We start from the raw sequence: 22,015 nt of genomic DNA, 5'->3' as shown, positions 1-22,015 counted from the left end.
CGACATGCATTGATGTCAGTGACATACAATGATGTCAGCGATATACCATGGTGTCAGGAAACATTAAATTATATCTGCCTATAGCTCTGAATGACATCTGACATCGATTTCCTATTTAAACCAATGACCAGGTGCATGTACATCTATTCATTGCTTACAACTAGCAAGAAACATTTTGTCAAAGTAAAAAAATTATATTCTTAGAAACCTTTCTTAACCTGTACTTTATAATTTTATCCAATATAAAGAGTTCATTGTAAACTCTTTTCATTATACCTGGATTCTCTTTGGTTGAGTTACTGAGAATGATAATTTAACGCAAGGTTTGAACCCTGGGCGCCTTACCTTGCCAGTGAAGGCCGGATACTCATAAAGCCGATCAAGATGACGTAGAGTCCTAATAGCCATATTCTATGAATTCTTCTGAAGCATATCATAGCTAGGTGTTTGAGATGGTGCCCTTAAGCTGTCTTCACTGGTAAAGACATCACCATTGTTTTGTTGAAAAGGTAAGTGGTGGCTAATTAAGTAATGTGATACAGCACACTTAAACAGCTGTTAGACTTAACACACTCTGAAGTGCAAGTATCGACTTTCACGCAAATCTCTTTTAATTAACTTAAGGCTGTATGCAGGGGCGGACTGGATAAATGGGCATTCGGGTAAATGCCCGGTGGGCCGGTACCCCATTGGGCAGGTAGGGCCGCCGAAAGGGTTACATGAATACCAGTAACTTATATTATTCTCTTTAAAAGCAACACTTTGAGCTAATGGAATGAAAAATACTTTTTACACTTTTTAAGTCTAATACTAATCTAAAGCACTGTCGTAAATATCTTTCATCTTATATGGTGCTTCTAGTAGACGTCACTGAACGATAAAAAAAGAAAAAGTTAAGGCCTTTATTTCTTATAGAGATCGACAGTGTAAATATAATTTGATGAATTTATAAAGGGACCAACAACAGCGTTCCTACTCCTATTGATGACATGTCCAGTCACATACGAATTCTTATTGGTTTGGTGGAGTTGTTCCGTGATCTCGTGTTGACCCCGCTACGAAGTCTTTCACAAATCACAAGTATTATCTTGAACAGTGTAGGAATGTGCTGATTGGAATCAAATTGCAAAAGAATCGAAAAAGAAGGAGCAGAAAACAGTACGAAATAAAATATGAAGCAACCATTGCTGGAATCCTGTGCCAAAAAAAAAAAGTAAAATTATTAATGTTTTCTCGCAAGTACAAGAGATTCGCCAACGTTATCATGACCGCATATACGAATGAAAAGGCTTAACGCCATAAGAAACACTCAAGACGTGACGACAAAGTTATTGACTTAAGTCGAAATACAAAGAGGCTTTGCTAAAATATGAGATAATCTTGACAGCATTTGTTTTTTCTGAACGTAAGGATATTAAAAACAAGCGAACATGATCTGTTGTGTGTGTGTGTGTGTGTACGTGCGTGTGTGTGTGTGTGTGTGTGTGCGTGCGTGCGTGCGTGCGTGCGTGTGTGTGTGTAGCGAGCTCTAAGTTGCAGTCCAACTAGGTTTCCAAGTTATTAAGAAAGCATAATATGTGAGTAAAGTAAAGTTCTATTTCAGACCTTGCGACCTTTCTTAGCCAATTGTTTACGAACAGGGAATCACGTGGCCAGCACGACAAGCGACCGCCTTTACTTTTCTCAACTAAAGCCAGGTACCCGTTAGAGTTAGCTGGCTCAACCAATGGGCATCAGGAAACACAGGCAGCGCCATGTACATAGACATGACTACGCCTACCAAACTGGACAGTATTAACTTCCTCCCCCGCAAAGAACAATCTACAGTTTTCCAACTAAGAACAGGACACACACCACTATTAAATTACTATCAGAACAAATAAAACTCCACACAACTCCCCCTTTACAGACACCGCGCCCACATCTTTGAAACCATTTACCATATCCTCTTTGAATGCCCCTCCCTAATCCACCTTAGGCAGACCCTACTTCCACTCCAGCCCAACATAACCAACAGTGCTGAACAACTGAAGAAAACAGCACACTTTTTTTCTTGGCACAGTCTGCAAAAGAGATCACAGCTCAGCAGCAATAAAGCTGGCTAGAAGAAGATGAAGAAGAGTTAGGTGGACTCAGGGGAGCCCTAGAAATCCCGAAATTCAAAATCATCTTAACCGAGATTTGAACCCAGGATCCCAGATTTGGAAGCGCATAACCTCTCAGCCAACGTGCCCCCGTGACCATATGAGATGGGCAGTTAAATAATGGAGGATTAAGGTTTATATTTGTAAATTGAAGCCTGAGAAAATGTCAAGGAGTGAAAGTGACTCTTAAACAATGTGTTCGTTGATGGAGAAGCTTCAAATGTCTTGAATGTAAATGTGAATTTTTTCACAATAAGAGATTCCCCATTCCAAGTGTTACACTTTATTCCTTTAGAAATAGCGCTTATCAGTTTCAAAATCATCAATAAACTATTCATTTACTAACTACTTTCGATACATTATGAAACTTCACAAAATACTTATGAGAACAGGTATGATATGACGCCCATCATGTGGCAGACAATTTGTGGGCCGGATTGTTTAGAAACGCCCGAGCCGATTTTGACACCCAGTCCGCCCTGATTATGTATCTAAAAATTGCAAAATAATAATTATGGGACTAGAGTGCTGGGGTTACATATCCTTGAAGTTGTCCAGCTACTAGACATGAAAGATATTCTAGTTCTAGTGTTTATCTATTAAGCCCAAGTTATTTAAATTCAGTTTCATATTTTATGAATAATAAATGTATATTTGTTTCGTACACTATTTGATATAATGTAGAGCTCTCGTGATCCCACATTTATATTCTCAGCTCCTGGAGCAGAGGCGTTGTGAGCAAAACGTGCGACAGGGACAAGGTACTTTATTGTCACTCCTTCCCCCCCCCCTTTTATTTTTCCATGCTAAGGTTGCATAATTGCTTCCTGGACTGGTGGTTGTTTATTAATATTAACATTTATTGTGCATTATTTGTGCTCTATTGGATATTATTAAAGTATTAAAGCATCATTGTTATTGCGTGGAAAGTATTATGTTATTCATGGAGTTGAAGTTTATTAATAATAAATAAGTGTCAGTAATCAAGTAAACCTCTAAGGAGCCAAGTCAAGCCAAAGCAAGAATAAGAACTTACAGACTCACAAAGACAGTATGAAACCCCTAACCCTCAATATGTTAATTGTCCCACAAGGCACGATAAAACCTTGGACATGTGTTCTAGCAACATAAAAATGGCCTACACATCTCGATCGTTATTTCCCCTCGGAGAGTCGGGCCACACTTACACCCGTGTACAAATCGGTTTTAAAAACAACAAAACCCGAAGTACAGTCCATCCAGTCATGGTCTGACGACGCTGTTTTACAGCTACAAAGTTGTCTGGAGCAAACAGATTGGGACATGTTTGTAAACAACTGCCCAGACAGATGAACTTACCACAACTGTTAATTCGTACATCCAGTTCTGTAAAAACATGATTGTACCAAAGAAGAAAATTAAAACAAACAGTAATAATAGACCCTGGATGACATTAAAATAAACATTCTGTCATCGAGAATTCATAGAAGTCTATTTATAAAGCGCTGGTTATGAGTGTGTATGTGTTTTTCGTGTGTGAATGTCGTCCGTATGTGCATCTATATCGTGCATCTATATTGTTATTGTACAGGAGTTACGCTGAGGGTTGTCAACTGTAGTCAAACCGAATTTCCATTTGATTGGATCAATAAAAGTTATCTGATCTTAAATATCCTAAGTAGTCAATGAAACGACTTCATTTAATGCTTGGGGCCTGAAGTGCCAAATTCCAAAAGTAATACAATTCACTGATGATAAAACAATGTATTGAATTTACGGTCATAAGCATCGCCAACACAAATGGGACAACAGACAATTAATGTTAGACAATTAATGCAACACAATTTCACGTTCACTTCAGTGAAGTCTAGATAGTTGTCTCCCTCGTCTTCAGATCTTTTCTATTGAAGAATGTTTTGTTTTGTTTGTTTGTAAAATGTTTTACATGTTTCGGATGTTCCTTCAGAGTTGAAGATAATTACTTCCTAGTCCAAACCTCCCGCAGGACGACGGGGGATGGGAGCGGGCAGGATTTGAACCTTCGACCATCGATAAATCCGAACGACAGTCCAGCGCGCAAACCGCACGACCAGGCAGCCAGGGAGAAAGAAACTTTTTCATGTACAAATTCAAAGGACCAAAAAAAAAGTGTTGACTTTGAGGTAATCATGTTGTACTTTAATATATTTTTACAGCTTCAAAAGAAAAAAATGTCGACTGAATCTTCCTATCACCTAGTCCAGTGGTTCCCAAACTTTTTAACGGAACACTTCGCACATTCAGAATATTTAGTGGAAAACTTTGCTTATTAATTTTTGGAAAGAGATTAATTTGCGTGGTTGCCTATTAGCTAATTATTCTAATAGTTCGAGAAACATCTATTCAGGTCTCGCGGAACACTAGGGTTCCGCGGAATACAATTTGGGAAACACTGCCTTAGTCTATTGGATGGCTGCCTGGTCGTGCGGTTTGCACGCAGGACTGTCGTTCGGACTTATCGATGGTCCCGGGTTCAAACCCTGTCCGCTACCATCCCCCGCCGTCCTGCGGGAGGTTTGGACTAGGAAGTAATTATCTCAACTCTGAAGGAACATCCGAAATAAGTAAAACATTTTACAAACAAACAAACATTTTTTACATTGAACCGTTCGGGACACAAGAACTAGTTGTGACTAAAAAGAAATAACAGAAGCATAAATTAAAATAATATTAAAATAGTATACTTTATTAACAACTACTATTTCCTGGATAAATAAGATATATTCACTATTCAAATATGTATTCTCCCTTTCGGATGAAAAATATGATTATACACAGTGTAATAAAGGGAGACTAACTCTCTCGGAAGTGGTGTTACAAACTGTAAATAATAATTCACTAGTTATGTTTTTTTTTTCAAGGTATTTAAAACCTTTGAAAATGTTTGTTGGTGCAGTTAAACAGATAGAACAGGTTGGGTTTAATAAGGGCCGGATTTAAGTATGCGGAAGCCCCAGGGAAGAGATTGTGTGGAGGCCCTTTCACCTTTTTTGAAAGCTTTAATAAAAATCTACTGATTACAAAAAATGCCAATATCTTAAAACATGTTGAATACACGAAAGAACGAGAGTCCTTGTCAATTAAATGTTATGTAATTATTTTACAAAAAAAATATAAGATTATTTAATAAGCAAAATTTTAGAAACAAAAATCTAAATTATTTCTTGTACCTGACAAAACCATAGTCAATACAGAAAAAAACAAACACACCAATTAGCGGATTAACTATTGGTAATAAATTATTTTGTTGGTCATCTCGAACAAGGGAAAGAAATCGTACTTGAAATGTGGTGGTTTAAGTTGAATTAGTTCTCTTGAGGAGGCTTGAACCCTTAGTTCGAATACGTAAGTGATCACGGTAACATTCACCATATGTCCCCCCCCCCCCAACTGTCCAGACACGTAATAACATAGCGCATTGAGAAACCTAAAATCATTTAATCAAAACAAAACAATTTGTAATCGCACATTTGTTCTATAGATCTGTTACAAATTTAATTACACGACTGATCCAAACTTTAGGCTTTGTTTTTGCTTTTGTGTAAAGCACTTTTTTTTTTCTCTCTCACGTACCCACGTTTATTAATTTTCAATGATGAATAGCTAAACAGTAAATTTTTGGTTAACACTAGATCCTTGAAACCAGAGGCGGCCTTAGCAGTGCGCGGGGCCCTGGGCCAGTGTCATATTTTGGGGCCCTATCGTGCCTCATCACGCTAATAAAATCGTGCGCCTCTAAAGCCGTTGGCGAAAATGTTATAGGCCTCATGCCAGGGCTCGTTCGACTTACATTAGGATGGATTAGGACAATTTGGGCCCAGCAGAGTCACTTACAGTACTTAAGGCAACACCATCACCTCGTACTTAAGCTGGTCACTTACAGTACTTAAGGCAACACCACCACCTCGTACCTAAGCTGGTCACTTACAGTACTTAAGGCAACACCACCACCTCGTACTTAAGCTGGTCACTTACAGTACTTAAGGCAACGCCACCACCTCGTACCTAAGCTGGTCACTTACAGTACTTAAGGCAACACCACCACCTCGTACTTAAGCTGGTCACTCACAGTACTTAAGGCAACACCATCACCTCGTACTAAGCTGGTCACTTACAGTACTTAAGGCAACACCATCACCTCGTACTAAGCTGGTCACTTACAGTACTTAAGGCAACACCACCACCTCGTACTTAAGCTGGTCACTTACAGTACTTAAGGCAACACCATCACCTCGTACTAAGCTGGTCACCGTGTTGTACTGTGTACACACACACACACTCTCTCTCTGTCTCTCTCGCGTAAACACACACTTTCTGAAACGCACCAAAACACAAACCATAAATGAATACGACACGAAAACGTAACCTCTAAGACAGACAAGATGACAGACAAAATAACGTAAACCAGATATAAAATTGTATCAACACACTTTTAATAAATGATATGAATGAAACCAAAGGGCGGAACTAAAGTTCTAGATACACAACAGTTGGCATTGAAATAGATGTCATGATGTACAATAATGAAAACAGTTGTCATTTGAATGCCATTTGAATGACATGTGGATGTATTAAGATGAAAATTCTTTTCGAAATGTCAAGTTGATGTACAAGTGCTTCTCATTTACTGCTCAGAATATTTCTTACTCGCTTTCTCATTCACACACACACACACACAAACACATGCGCACACAAACACACACACACACACACGCGCACGCACACACACACACACGCGCGCGCGCGCACACACACATATTCTCAAACATCTTGAGCTAGCATACATCATCTTCTCAACATTATATCTATATTTGTTTAAACTAGTGACTCTACAAAAGAAACACATATGGACTTCATATGAAAAGGAAGTCTCCCGTCTAATATTGTAATAGATTGTGTGTGTGTGTGTGTGTGTTTCTATGGTGACGATGGGAAGAAGTTAGCGATTGGTTGTGAATGATGCAAGATAGTTGGCAATGTCGTCCGCTGTCTTAGATAGGGCAGACGACTCCAGAACGCCAGAGTGAAAAGACGTGTTTTTGCAATGAGTTAGATTTTGTTCAGACTACCATTTTATATTATCACTATAGTCTACTTCATTTATTTAATTTTATCTCAAATTAAAAGCTATAATTAGTATTGTTCACAAAGAAGTTATGTAAGCGATTTAAGTTATTGCAAATTTTACAAGTTAAAATACAATACGAATACGGCGGTTTAGTTGTCTACCAGCAGTTTGGTGCTAAAAGTCAACGACCATCAACAAGAACTATATAAAGTCTTGTTTCATGGCTTTGACATATCTCCTATATACTATAGAAAGCCTTTTTTCGAGGTTATTGACAGTTATAATGGTTGGTACACTTACAAGGAATCTTTTTTCTCTGTTTTTTATTGAAATAATATTAAATTTTAGAATAAAAAAAGGACATGGATTTTTTTTTACCAGACAGTTCACCGTGGAAGGTTAGTGCGTATTAAGATACTGTCTATAGTTATTGTCTTAGGGTTAGCATTAGGCTAGTTATTGTAAAAAAAAAAAAAGGTAAAATAAATCAATAATAATTACAAATCATTCCCTAATTTCACTCAAAGATATACACATTCACACACAAAACACACACACAGAAAAACGCCTACATAACACTGCTGCATACAATTTTGATTTGCATAAAGTCATTTATTGGTTTTGCTATTAAGTCAGTCATCTTCAAAACAGAAGTAAGTTATCTTTAAAACAGGCAACATTTGAACAGTCAGTCACACGCAGATAGCTATCAGACAGTCGTCTTCAAAACAGAAGTAAGTTATCTTTAAAACAGGCAATCTTTGAACAGTCAGTCACACCCAGATAGCTATCAGACAGTCGTCTTCAATACAGAAGTAAGTTATCTCTAAAACAGGCAATCCTTGAGCAGTCAGTCACACGCAGATAGCTATCAGACAGTCGTCTTCAATACAGAAGTAAGTTATCTCTAAAACAGGCAATCTTTGAACAGTCAGTCACACGCAGATAGCTATCAGACAGTCGTCTTCAATACAGAAGTAAGTTATCTCTAAAACAGGCAATCCTTGAGCAGTCAGTCACACGCAGATAGCTATCAGACAGTCGTCTTCAATACAGAAGTAAGTTATCTCTAAAACAGGCAATCTTTGAACAGTCAGTCACACGCAGATAGCTATCAGACAGTCGTCTTCAATACAGAAGTAAGTTATCTTTAAAACAGGCAATCTTTGAACAGTCGGTCACACGCAGTAATCTATCAGACAGCCGTCTTCAAAACAGATAAACGAAATTAAAACAGTAAGTCATCAAACATTGAATTAGCCATTTTCAAATCAATCAGACTTTTAAAGTCAGTCTCTTTCTCAATTCAGTCAGAAATCCTCAGCTCAGTCATTTTCATAACAATTAACTTTTAAAAAATCAATTTTTTTCTCTAGTCATAGCCTCCCGTCAATTTTTAATACATTTAGGGACGAAAATGGACTAAATCTATGTTAGGCTTTATCTCCACTAATCATTCACAATTTTACAGAAATAAAACAACGGTAAATAGCTTATCAAATGACATTTTTACCTGTTGATAATTTCGATAACTCATAACATATGAACACTTCATAAGCTTTCAATAATCAGTCACTCCACATGATAGATGAATGTTTGGTACACTCACAAGCACTCTATCTTCGATTTTTCTTTTATTGATATAAAATTATTGGGGAGAATAAAACAAAAAACTTCAGGAGAAGAATTGAAGGAGAGACACAGAAGATGTGTGATCGAGAGAGACAGAATAAAGATGAGTGAAAGAGAGTCTGAAGATGTGTGATCGAGAGAGACAGAATAAAGATGAGTGAAAGAGAGTCTGAAGATGTGTGATCGAGAGAGACAGAATAAAGATGAGTGAAAGAGAGTCTGAAGATGTGTGATCGAGAGAGACAGAATAAAGATGAGTGAAAGAGAGTCTGAAGATGTGTGATTAATTTAGACAGAAGATGTGTGATTGAATGAAACAGAAGATGTGTGATTAATTTAGACAGAAGATGTGTGATTTAATGGAACAAAAGATGTGTGATTTAATGGAAACAAAGATGTGTGATTTAATGGAACAAAAGATGTGTGATTTAATGGAACAAAAGATGTGTGATTTAATGGAACAAAAGATGTGTGATTGAATGGAACAAAAGATGTGTGATTTAATGGAACAAAAGATGTGTGATTTAATGGAACAAAAGATGTGTGATTGAATGGAACAAAAGATGTGTGATTTAATGGAACAAAAGATGTGTGATTTAATGGAACAAAAGATGTGTGATTTAATGGAACAAAAGATGTGTGATTTAATGAAACAAAAGGTGTGTGATTTAATGAAACAAAATATGTATGATTTAATGGAACAAAATATGTGTGATTTAATGGAACAAAAGATGTGTGATTTAATGGAACAAAAGGTGCGTGATTTAATGAAACAAAATATGTGTGATTTAATGGAACAAAAGGTGTGTGATTTAATGGAACAAAAGATGTGTGATTTAATGGAACAAAAGATGTGTGATTTAATGGAACAAAAGGTGTGTGATTTAATGAAACAAAATATGTATGATTTAATGGAACAAAAGATGTGTGATTTAATGGAACAAAAGGTGTGTGATTTAATGGAACAAAAGATGTGTGATTTAATGGAACAAAAGGTGTGTGATTTAATGGAACAAAAGATTTATGATTTAATGGAAGAAAAGGTGTGATTTAATGGAACAAAAGATGTATGATTTAATGGAACAAAAGATGTGTGATTTAATGGAACAAAAGATGTGTGATTTAATGGAACAAAAGGTGTGTGATTTAATGGAACAAAAGATGTGTGATTTAATGGAACAAAAGATGTGTGATTTAATGGAACAAAAGGTGTGTGATTTAATGAAACAAAATATGTATGATTTAATGGAACAAAAGATGTGTGATTTAATGGAACAAAAGGTGTGTGATTTAATGGAACAAAAGATGTGTGATTTAATGGAACAAAAGGTGTGTGATTTAATGGAACAAAAGATTTATGATTTAATGGAAGAAAAGGTGTGATTTAATGGAACAAAAGATGTATGATTTAATGGAACAAAAGATGTGTGATTTAATGGAACAAAAGATGTGTGATTTAATGGAACAAAATATGTGTGATTTAATGAAACAAAAGATGTATGATTTAATGGAACAAAATATGTGTGATTTAATGGAACAAAAGATGTGTGATTTAATGGGACAGAAGATGTGTGATGGAGAAATAGAAGATGTGTTGTAAGAGAGAGCTGTACGAGGATGTGGAAGTGTTAGGATGTGGAAGTGTGTGCATCAAAAAAAAAAAAAAAAGAAAGTACAATAGAAAGACTGTTGATCATGGAAAAATGTTGATTGATTGTATTGCTTGTTTGATACAACTGAAGTCCAGCAAACTTTCTAGACTATACTACACTAAACTAAGGGCAGTAACTCTACCTAATATGACTGTGTGAACACAGAGATGTCAAATAGCATTTGTTGAGTTTATGAAGAAATCAAACACAAAGAAATGTTTACTATCTCTGGAATTACAACGGACTGTCCAGTTTGTGCTGGGCGTATGAGCGTTGCACACTGAGGCCTGGTTTCGGGGTTTCGCCTGGTCTACGGCTCAGTTTGTGAAGGGAGCAATCTTAAGGCCAGGTTTCTTCACTTGTCGGGAGGCTTTGTGGGGGTTCCTCACTGTTCGTAGTAATCGTACTCTTCCTCAGACTGTGGACTCTGTCCACTCTGATTGTACGTCACGTATTTGACTGGACATTGTTCACTCATAATCAAACTCTGTCAAGGGACATAATCAAATAATTAAATACAAAGTGAAATGAATGAAAAATTCTACCTGCAATATTGGTTGTTTTTTTTTTTCAAACACATAAACTTTAATCAGCTTTACTGCATATCACACACGCTGATCAACAAAACACACTTCCGGTCATTCGCGCAGATTGTAAAAATAGATTATACATACATACACACATTCATCCGCGACAAAATGTTTTTCAAATTGCACAGATTTATTATTGTTTATCTAGATCTATTAAAACATTATTACACGATTGATTCAAAATAATTGATGCAATTATTACTCAAAATAAGTTTTGTTTTTTCTTTACAAGTATTATCTATATATTTTTTAACATTCATCTTTTTATTTTTTGTCTGTAAAAATTTTTTTAAAGTGTAAAACTTGTTCCTTTGGTTCTCCATTTACCCCGTATTACACACGTGATTGTCCGTATAAATCTTACATGTGTTTAAATATCACAGAAAAATCAGGTTCCTCTAGCCTTCATTTAATCTCTCGTATGAACTATGAAATTTTTAAAAATTCACTTTCCAAAAGATACTCTGCATAAAAAAAAAACTAATTTTATGGTATCACAACAACAAATGTAAGCACTTTGTTCAGAATTGTTCATAGTTCTCGGTTTTCTTTGCTTGTCCCTTTTCCAGCCTTAGACATACAAGCCCTCATGGGCTTTCATCTCGCACGAAGTAATGCATGATCTTAATATACGTTCTCTTTAATCTAGGACAATTTTTTTTTTCGGGTCACTATATGTTGCTGTTTAAGTTTGTATATTAGGTATGAATAAATTAACATGAATTGTGAAACAACAAATATACAATGTACATTCTCCGTGAATTCAAAGTCTTTGTTATTCTTTTTCTCACCATTTTCTCTTCCCTGGCTGGTGGATTCCTCAAGAAATATAACAAAGGGGCGTAAATCAAGTTGACTATTGCGATAATCCAAAGCATCCTGGGAATTATAAACAGAATAAAATCAAGTTCAATGTACAAAATATTTTACAAAAAAATCACTTATGATAAGTGAACTGTACGTGATTATCATCATGGGTCACCGGCTATGTTTGTTATTCAGGGTGCGCTTTGTAGGTGGGAGGGTGAGCAGATTTAAATCGCTGCCAGATCTGTCATCATTGTAAGGCTTATGTCCTGTTACCCTAGTATAGTCCCCCATTTAAAACTAAATTAATTAAAGACAACTAATTGGTTAACTAATTGCTTTTCTTTTATTGATTCCTGTGTTTTATCGAAGAGGTAGAAATAACGTGCAGAAGATTTTCACCAAGACAGACAGACAGACAGAAAGATTGAGTTAATAAAGCATTGACTTGGCAGAATTTTGGCCAGTGGTTAAAATGCATGACTAAATGCATGACGCGTAAGACGTAATCATCTTCTTATTTTGAAGTAACGTCTGTATTTTATAAGATAAGATAAGATAAGATAAGATATAACTTTAAAAAAAGGCGGTGAAACTTAACTCCAATGCCAAACCAAATATTACCACAAAAAAAAAAACGTGAACATGGCGGCAAATAGTGAAGCCAGTATGAGTGAGACCTAACAAAAGTATTCACTTACCAATGGAATCCTATACTAGACACTATAGTTCCACTTAGTGAAGGACCTGATGAATATGCAAATTATAGATTTTTTTATTTTAATATACTTTATTAATACTTTAGAATTATATTTATTTCCTAATCATAAGAGCTAAATTTATTTCCTAATCATAAGAGCTTAATTTATTTCCTAATTGTAAGAGCTAAATTTATTCCCCTATCATATAAATTTATGTCCTAATAATAAAAGCTTAATCTATCTTCTAATCATAAGAGCTTAATTTATTTCCTAATCATAAGAGCTAAATTTATTTCCTAATTATAAATGCGTAATTTATCTCCTAATCATAAGAGCTAAATAAAATTTCCAAATCATAGGAGCTAAATTTTGTCTTCTAACCTATATATGTTGAGATAAAAAGTGACAGACTTGGCAATGTCGAAGCCTTGACAAAAAAAATGACATTAGCAATATTGACTTAGCAATGGTAAGGCTCATCCCAAATGCTTGTGCAAGCAGTGCCTCATCAGCAATGATAAGGACCCACCAAAACACCACAGAGTTCATTTCTGCTCGGGACTTACCGATGGCGAAGCCCAGGCAAAAAGCCACGTCAGCGATGGCGTAGACACTCCCGTAGACAGACACGTGACGTAGATCTACCAGGTAGCCCATATGTGGCATCATTGCTGAATCGACCATACCTGAACATGGTATCGCAAAATCAGATTTTATATTTGATAGCAAAACATTTCATTAGCCCCTATAACACAGCATTTATTAAATTTACTATTTCAATAGTACATTTAGTTTTTCTATTTATTTTCAAATTTCTCCCATTCTTCCGCTTGTTACTTTTCTTAGTTTTTTTGTCTACGCTACCATATATCTCCCCTCCCTTTCTCCCTATCGTTTGTTCCTCTTTTTCTATTTTGAAATATTTTATTGCTTAATCTAAACCAGATCTTTTAAAAGAAAAATAACATTAAAACTTTTTTCTGGAATATCCTGCGTCAATAGTAGTTAACTAGCTCGATCTTTGCTTGTTTTACATGATGTGTTAAGTCAACATGGGACATAATTTATATAGACAAAGGTCCATAATCAAATATTACCTATCGCAAAACCCATGCCAAAGTTTGGTGCTATCAGATGACCAATGTTCTTGGAAAATGGCAACTGTAGAGTAAATAATAAACAGTTAAGTTAGCCTACAACTAATACATCTGGGTGGAATTAAACAGTTCAGTTGCTAGTCCTTAGTCTGATAATTATTGTACATAAAAATATGGTGTACAGGTTCTTTCATTCAAAGAAGAAAAAGCAATAGACATAAATGAATGACATAAATATTGTTGTAACTCCAGTGGCGGACTAAAAGCGTTAATGTGTGTGCGGCCTACTGATACACACCATTCAGGCCAATCACACAGGTCAACGGCTGTCGATAGACAAGGGACAGTACTGCTAATAACCTGCAAGTATGACCTGTGTTGTGGTCATGTGATCAAGAGCCTTCACGGTCGAGAGACAGTGTGTAACAATAGACAGTCGAGTCCAGAACAGCAAGCAGTAAGGACTGTGTAGTACCTTGTAAGTCCTCGACAATGTAGCAGTACGAGCTAGAGACACTAGTTATGTTTAGTTAGGCAGTTCTGTAGTGTAGCAAAGCATTTGAATTTGATGTAGCCAATTGTGTTGAATTGGCTGTCGATGTATTTGTAATTAAACCGCCATATTGGTACTTGAAGCTCTTGTTGTCAAGTTCTTGTGTTAGATGTGCTGTTTTGTTTTGTAAAAATGTTTTACATGTTTGGGATGTTCCTTCAGAGTTGAAGATAGTTTACTTCCTAGTCCAAACCTCCCGCAGGACGACGGGGGATGGGAGCGGGCAGGGTTTGAACCCTCGACCGTCGATAAATCCGAACGACAGTCCAGCGCGCAAACCGCACGACCAGGCAGCCATCTGTTATGTTGTTAAGTAGTGTTTGCAGAAGGCCTGATTGAGAAGATTGTAACAATATTAGATACAAAGACAATACAAAAACGAACAGCATCTGATACATAGACAGATATAGACAGATGGTAGATTTACACATTTTGTAGATGCACACACAAAAATAGTTTATGCAATGCAACAATAACTGAATAGAATAATTTGATACGTGTACTGGTTTAAACATTCAACAGAAATATGGCTTCTGGTTTTCCCAAACTCTTGACCTGAGTCTAGCGAAGGTCGAGGCAGCCTTCCCAACGCGTTTGTTTATCTCCTCTTCTAGAGACAGGTCATCTTGAATTGTGGACCCCAGATTGCAGAATTCATTTACGGCATCCAGCTTGTTATCGTCTATGAGGATGGAGGGTGGTGCTATAACAGGTGGTGCTATAACAGGTGGTGCTATAGCAGGTGGTGCTATAACAGGTGGTGCTATAACAGGTGGTGCTATAGCAGGTGGTGCTATAACAGGTGGTGCTATAGCAGGTGGTGCTATAACAGGTGGTGCTATAGCAGGTGGAGCTATAGCAGGTGGTGCTATAGCAGGTGGTGCTATAACAGGTGGTGCTATAGCAGGTGGAGCTATAGCAGGTGGTGCTATAGCAGGTGGTGCTATAACAGGTGGTGCTATAACAGGTGGTGCTATAGCAGGTGGTGCTATAACAGGTGGTGCTATAGCAGGTGGTGCTATAGCAGGAGGTGCTATAACAGGTGGTGCTATAGCAGGAGGTGCTATAACAGGTGGTGCTATAACAGGTGGTGCTATAACAGGAGGTGCTATAACAGGTGGTGCTATAACAGGTGGTGCTATAGCAGGTGGTGCTATAACAGGTGGTGCTATAGCAGGTGGTGCTATAACAGGTGGTGCTATAGCAGGTGGAGCTATAGCAGGTGGTGCTATAGCAGGAGGTGCTATAACAGGTGGTGCTATAACAGGTGGAGATATAGCAGGTGGTGCTATAGCAGGTGGTGCTATAACAGTTGGTGCTATAGCAGGTGGTGCTATAACAGGTGGTGCTATAACAGGTGGAGATATAGCAGGTGGTGCTATAACAGGTGGTGCTATAGCAGGAGGTGCTATAACAGGTGGTGCTATAACAGGTGATGCTATAGCAGGAGGTGCTATAACAGGTGGTGCTATAACAGGTGGTGCTATAACAGGTGATGCTATAGCAGGAGGTGCTATAACAGGTGGTGCTATAGCAGGTGGTGCTTTAGCATTTGTTTTCTTCGTGCTAATAGTCAAGCCATATTCTTTACAGTTCTGAGAGAAACGGGGACATTAGTGACTGAAGTTCCTCTTGTGAGTGTGCCACTACCGCTGCTGTCTGGCAGTATTTAGGAGTTTGCCATCAAATCTGGAATGGAGATAGATGCCTTCGGTGGATTTGTCAAACGCGTTGTGGATTAGCAGTGAAAATAGTATTTCAAAGAGGGTTGGGGCTAGAGTGATACTTCCCGGGCTACAAAAACTCGCTGATCGGGTCTATCCAGAATCACAATGCTGCTTTCGTTCAAGGGAGATCCATGATTTTCTCCATCCGCCAACTTCAGGAAAAGTGCAGAGAACAAAGGATGCCTTTGTATACTTTGTATAATTCATTGACCTGACAAAAGCCTTCCATCTAGTCAGCAGAGATGGCTTCTTTAAAATTTTACAGATAATAGGCTGTCCACCCAAGCTACTGAATGTAATTGTCTCCTTCCACCAAAATATGATGGGAACAGTGCAATTCAACGTTGCCTGCTCCGAAAGTTTCAGTATAAACAGCGGAGTTAAAGAAGGATGTGTATAAAAATACAATTCTATTTAATCTAAATCCAGTCTTTTTTTTTTACAGAACAGGAGAAGATACCGGTACAATGAAAAGTTGTGAAAGTCATCGATTTTTTCAAACAAACAATTCCTCAGAATAATGAGAAGACTGGAAAAAAATCTGATCAAGTTTAGCACAAACATGAGTCACATTTTCTAGATGGAATATCAATGTGATGAACAACAATAGACGTCCTTTGAAAGCGAGACAACTCTTGACGGCCAACTAACGGTACTAACCTCATTGAAACAAATGAAGAGACAAGACTATAAAGGATGTCAATTACTTTAATTAGGCCAATCGACTTACTGCAAAGCAACAAATTGAGATGATCAACATTCCAATCATTGCGCTCAGCCATCTAAAGAAAGAAACAGTGAAAAACAAACATAATCAGTCTGTATAACACTATCACTAATACACACCATCATTTTGTTACATAAAAATAATTGCGAGGCTCTTGATAAATTGGAACATACATATCCAACACAAATACACACTGGTTCATTGTAAATTACATTTGCAATAGACATCGTCTTCTTATTGAGATCTATAAAAGTTAGGTTCAACGAAGTTATTTAAAGTTTGGATTCAAAACATAAATCGTAATACTGAAAGGCAGCCTTTAAAGTAATTAATACAATTATTTGTCCGCAATCAGTCCATATTTGGGAAACCTTGGTTTAAATATCTACGTTGATGAAATTTTATCATAAATTTGTATACCTAAGCTTAGTTCTTTTTCTTTAAAAACTAAACGTAATTATCTATGGTTGGGTTATGTTCCTTTGCTCTAGCATTATACCTTGATTGACCAAATGTGAAACATATAATATACAATAATTAAAAATCTTGACGATCTGTCACTTTCAATGAGCTACGGTAAGTTCTTACCTTCCCATCTTGTGAGCCAGAGGTCCAAACAGGTTTGTGCCGATTGCGTAGGAAATGCTGGCAGGTAGAAAAGCGATTCCTACAATATGCAGTGAAATAAATCCATAAAGAAAATTCACTAAACATTTCTTTAAAGTACTAAGAGTTGAGAACCAAACCATGGTTTAGATAAGAATTAAAATGTTATGTCCCTTTGTTATTTTAGATTCTGATTTCTTGTTACAAAAAATGTTTCAAATGCGTTTTCAAGCTGGTCCACGAGCAGTAGTTATAACTTTAGGCTGCCACTGGGGCCTTGTCTTGAGTAACAGGATGGCTGTGTAGTGCTCGAAACATCGGACCGTCGAGGGGACTGCTAAGGCGTTAATACATGACAGCGTTGATTTGTTTTTCTATTTCTGTCAGAACCTTTTATACCAATATAATTACATTCAATAATGCAATATCACGTGATCAAACGCAAACATACATTGGAGGATTAAAGAAATCACTCCCCACCTTGTTGTCCCACAAAGGACAAAACCTACTGGCCAACTAATCCTCACCTTGCTGCCACTCAGAGGAGTGCATGGTCTTGTACATCCAGATGGGTAGAGACGGTTCCATCATGGCTATGCCCATGTTACCAAACGTGATAGATCCTGAAACGACAAGGTTCCGACACTATTATAGATCGTATACATTTTTAGAGAGGAAACATTTTCAAGAAATTTTAGGTACCAAGTATTAAACATTTGTTGGAGTCTAGACATAGTACACTTTACAAAGAATACATTATATGTTGTGAAACATTGTTTCCTAAATTCATTTATTCACAGTGCTATTTACCTTTTATCAATCTCATTCCTAACGTAAACAATCGCCATTCAGGACTCCTATCCAAAATTCATAGGCATACACACATTGTATCATGAAGAGATATTTAGGTCTTATAACATCTTGCTGGGACATGTATATTAAATGACTAATGCGCTCTTTGGTCATGGCTACTTTCTTGTATGCTTTCGAATCCTAGACGCTAATTACAGGACTAGAGAGGAGGATCCTAGCAAAGAATCGAGATGCTATAGGAAGAATCCTAGGTATCACCTACAAAGACCGCATCACAAACGTGGAGATTAGAAACAGGATCACAACGGCGGACGGGCCCCATGATGACCCGCTGACCACTGTTAAAATAACGCAAACTAACATTTTTGTAAAGGAAGCGCGGTGGCTGAGCGGTAAAGGGCATGGTTCGAATATGGTTTTTAATTTCTGGATCTATAGGCGCCTCTGAGAACATCCAACTCTGATGGGTAACCGTAGGCCACAGAAACAGATGACCTTCACATCCTCTGCCCTACTTTTAACTTTATGGCCGTCTGGCAAGGTCCTCAGGGCTCGAAAAGACCTTTATTCATTGAACAGTATCATAAAAAAAAAGAGGCAGATGAAATTGTTATATTTGTAATAAAATGAAACAGAAAGCACGAGTTACCTGCGCATAACAGAATGTAAGGGTCACGGAGCAGCTCCTTGAAGGCTGTTCCTTCCTGGGACTCTGGTTTTACTGAAGGCTGGAGGGCTAGAAGCTGTAGGCCTGGGCGAAACAAATTCAGAAAGGTTTTGAATTGATACATCCATGTGTTGTTGATTGGAGATTCTAATAAAAATGGAGGCCAATAAATAAATAGCAAGCTCTTTGGTATATCTGGTGTGCAGAATGCTGAAGTATCGATAAATTATTCGTTTATAACTAAAACTTTTGTGTGCCATTGCTTTGAGAACGTTTAGAGTCCCATTTCTAAATCAAATACGCAAACAAAGAGCAGAGTACTGGAAGAGTAACGTCAGCTTCAAAGTAAAGTATCTCTTAACGAGGGCAGAGTACAAAGGAACTGGAAAGAAGATATGGAGAATCTGACCCAGGAAACTACAGACCAGCATCACATGTAAAATCCTAGAACACATAATATGTAGGAGCATCATAAACCACTTAGACAAACATAATGTCCTTACTCTAAAACTAAAACTTTGTGTGCCATTGCTTTGAGAACGTGTAGAGTCCCATTTCTAAATCAAATATGCAAACAAAGAGCAGAGTACTGTGGATGACTGTGGAAAATCTGGAAGAGTAACGTCAGCTTCAAAGTAAAGTATCTCTTAACCAGGGCAGAGTACAAAGGGACTGGAAAGAAGATATGGAGAATCTGACCCAGGAAACTACAGACCAGTATCACTTACCAGCATCACGTGTAAAATCCTAGAACACATAATATGTAGCAACATCATAAACCACTTAGACAAACATAATGTCCTAACTCCATACCAACATGGCTTTAGGAAATATAGATCATGTGAAACACAACTAATAGGACTAATTGATGATTTTTCAAAAGGTTTAGATGATAGTGAGCAAATAGATGCCATCTTACTAGATTTTTCTAAGGCTTTTGACAAAGTTCACCACCATAGTTTGCTTAAAAAATTAAAATATTTTGGCATTGATGGTCCATTGCACCAGTGGATTAAAGATTTTCTGATAGGGAGAGAACAAACTGTAATAATAAATGGCTCTAAATCAACACCAATAACAGTAAACTCAGGAGTATCTCAAGGAACAGTCTTAGGTCCACTACTATTTTTAATTTACATAAATGATTAACCAATTTGCATTAGTTCAGGAACAAAAGTCAGATTCTTTGCAGACGATTGCATAATAAAATAAAAACAACACAAGATACAGAATTAGATGAATTACAGAAATGGGAATCAAATTGGAGCATGTCTTTCCACCCAGAAAAATGTCAGTTATTAAGAGTAAAACAAAACTAAAACAAATTAATTCCACTTATCTTATTCATGGCAAACCAGTAACACTGACTAAAGACGCAAAATACCTAGGTGTTATAATAAATGAAAAACTGTCATGGAATCCACATATTGATGAAACTACAAAAAAATCAAACAAAGCATTAGGATTTATTAAAAGAAATTTCTATAAATCAAATAAGAACATAAAACTAAAATGTTATTTAACCTAGGTTAGGCCAATAATAAAATATGCATCCTCTGTTTGGGACCCCTCAACTCAAGAAAACATTAAGAAACTGGAACAGACACAAAATAGAGCAGCGAGATTCAAAACAAATGAATATAATATTCACATTTGACTAGAGTAACACCTTAAGTAAAATCACTGAATTTAGAAAGCCTTCAGGATAGAAGACTTCTATTCTCTCTTTGACTCTCCCTCTCTCTTTCTCTCTCTCTTGCCAAAAGGATTACCTTTGGCTTACATTCGCCCCCATACGAGACAGGCACCCTCGTCATCCCCAATGTCAATAGTAAGCCATTGCTAGCTTGGCTAGCTATACACTGTCCACACCAGATAAATCTAACATCAACTATACATGTCAACTTACGAACTATGCATGTCAACTTAGATTTTCGTATTTGGTAATAGGTTATCAATTCAACCTGCCCCATTGAACTATACATGTCAACTTAGATTTTCGTATGTGGTCATATGGTATCAATTCAACCTGCCCCATTGAACTATACATGTCAACTTAGATTTTCGTATGTGGTCATATGGTATCAATTCAACCTGCCCCATTGAACTATACATGTCAACTTAGATTTTCGTATGTGGTCATATGGTATCAATTCAACCTGCCCCATTGAACTATGCATGTCAACTTAGATTTTCGTATGTGGTCATATGGTATCAATTCAACCTGCCCCATTGAACTATTAAATTCTCATATCGCTATACAACATATATTGGTCCACACATCAATTATTTTTCTCTGTTTTATCGTCTGCTTTTCATATTGCACCTTGAAGTGGCGCGCCCTGTATTCAGCAGCACCCGATATCCAAAATTAAATGTCTAGCAATCTATCTACAGAAGCCGTTCTGTATCGAGTATCGATTCTATTGACATATTGATTTGAGCCCTGTTACTCATCACCTACCGGAACAAAGGAACTCTTCAGCCAAGAGGAAACCACTTGAAGAGGGCATCATGGGAAAATATATTCTGTCCAATCAATCATCGCCCTGCAGTTTAGCGTTTAAAGCAATTACAAGTTTAAAATTAGAACTATTGACTGTAGAGAGTGTCCAGTCGATAGAGACTTAGAAGAAGTGTCCAGTATATAGAAAGTTTTAAACGGGTGTCCAGTAAAGAGACATATTTTTTATAGGTCATGGGCAGCTTTGCCTTCTTTGTTGGATATTAATTCAATCTTAGTTTAAATGAACTGGAAAGTGGTTCTGTGAGGCGCAGTGGCTGAGTGGTTAAGCGCTTGGCTTCCAAACCTGATGTCCTGGGTTCGAATCTCGGTGAAGACTGGGATTTTAAATTTCTTTGTTGTTTAGGGCGCCCCTTAGTCCACCAAACTCTAATGAGTACCTGACTTTAGTTGGGGAAGGTAAAGGCGGTTGGTCGTTGTTCTGGCCACATGACACTTCTCGTTAACCGTGGACCACAGGAACAGATGAACTTGACATCATCTGCCCTATAGATCGCAAGGTCTGAAAGGGGAACTTTACATTAATGATGTGGGACTGGAGTCCGATCTTTGCTTTGTAAGACGATATCATTCAGGGCACGGGTTTTTTGAATCTTAAAGTATAGTACACAGCGTTATAAACATCAGCCTAGACCAGCGGTTCTCAACCTTTTAAGCAAGGCGACCCCTTTTTACAATCTCCCACTCTG

At 37.2% G+C, this 22,015-nt stretch overlaps 2 protein-coding genes across 5 annotated transcripts in view; both read right to left on the bottom strand.

Moving 5' to 3' along the window:
• The window catches only part of LOC106061055 (SCO-spondin-like), a 75,857-nt gene extending 75,340 nt beyond the window's left edge, over nucleotides 1-517 (bottom strand). For all 3 annotated transcript variants that reach the window (XM_056018470.1, XM_056018471.1, XM_056018472.1), the window contains exon 1: nucleotides 346-517. In XM_056018470.1, the coding sequence (XP_055874445.1) occupies nucleotides 346-437 (92 nt within the window). In that variant the 5' untranslated portion in view covers nucleotides 438-517. The remainder of the gene's footprint in view (nucleotides 1-345) is intronic.
• A 6,056-nt stretch (nucleotides 518-6,573) lies between these two features.
• LOC106065771 (synaptic vesicular amine transporter-like) overlaps nucleotides 6,574-22,015 on the bottom strand; it is a 69,579-nt gene continuing 54,137 nt past the window's right edge. For both annotated transcript variants that reach the window (XM_056018456.1, XM_056018455.1), the window contains 9 exons: nucleotides 18,785-18,886; nucleotides 17,850-17,945; nucleotides 17,305-17,383; nucleotides 16,720-16,771; nucleotides 13,710-13,773; nucleotides 13,179-13,298; nucleotides 12,613-12,658; nucleotides 11,896-11,983; nucleotides 6,574-11,001 (listed from right to left, as the gene is read on the bottom strand). In XM_056018456.1, the coding sequence (XP_055874431.1) occupies nucleotides 10,900-11,001; nucleotides 11,896-11,983; nucleotides 12,613-12,658; nucleotides 13,179-13,298; nucleotides 13,710-13,773; nucleotides 16,720-16,771; nucleotides 17,305-17,383; nucleotides 17,850-17,945; nucleotides 18,785-18,886 (749 nt within the window). In that variant the 3' untranslated portion in view covers nucleotides 6,574-10,899. The remainder of the gene's footprint in view (nucleotides 11,002-11,895; nucleotides 11,984-12,612; nucleotides 12,659-13,178; nucleotides 13,299-13,709; nucleotides 13,774-16,719; nucleotides 16,772-17,304; nucleotides 17,384-17,849; nucleotides 17,946-18,784; nucleotides 18,887-22,015) is intronic.

Source organism: Biomphalaria glabrata, chromosome 1, assembly GCF_947242115.1.
Source record: "Biomphalaria glabrata chromosome 1, xgBioGlab47.1, whole genome shotgun sequence".
Lineage (NCBI taxonomy): Eukaryota > Metazoa > Mollusca > Gastropoda > Planorbidae > Biomphalaria > Biomphalaria glabrata.
Note: the sequence above shows the minus strand (reverse complement) of the source record. Positions and strands in the feature narration are given on the sequence as shown.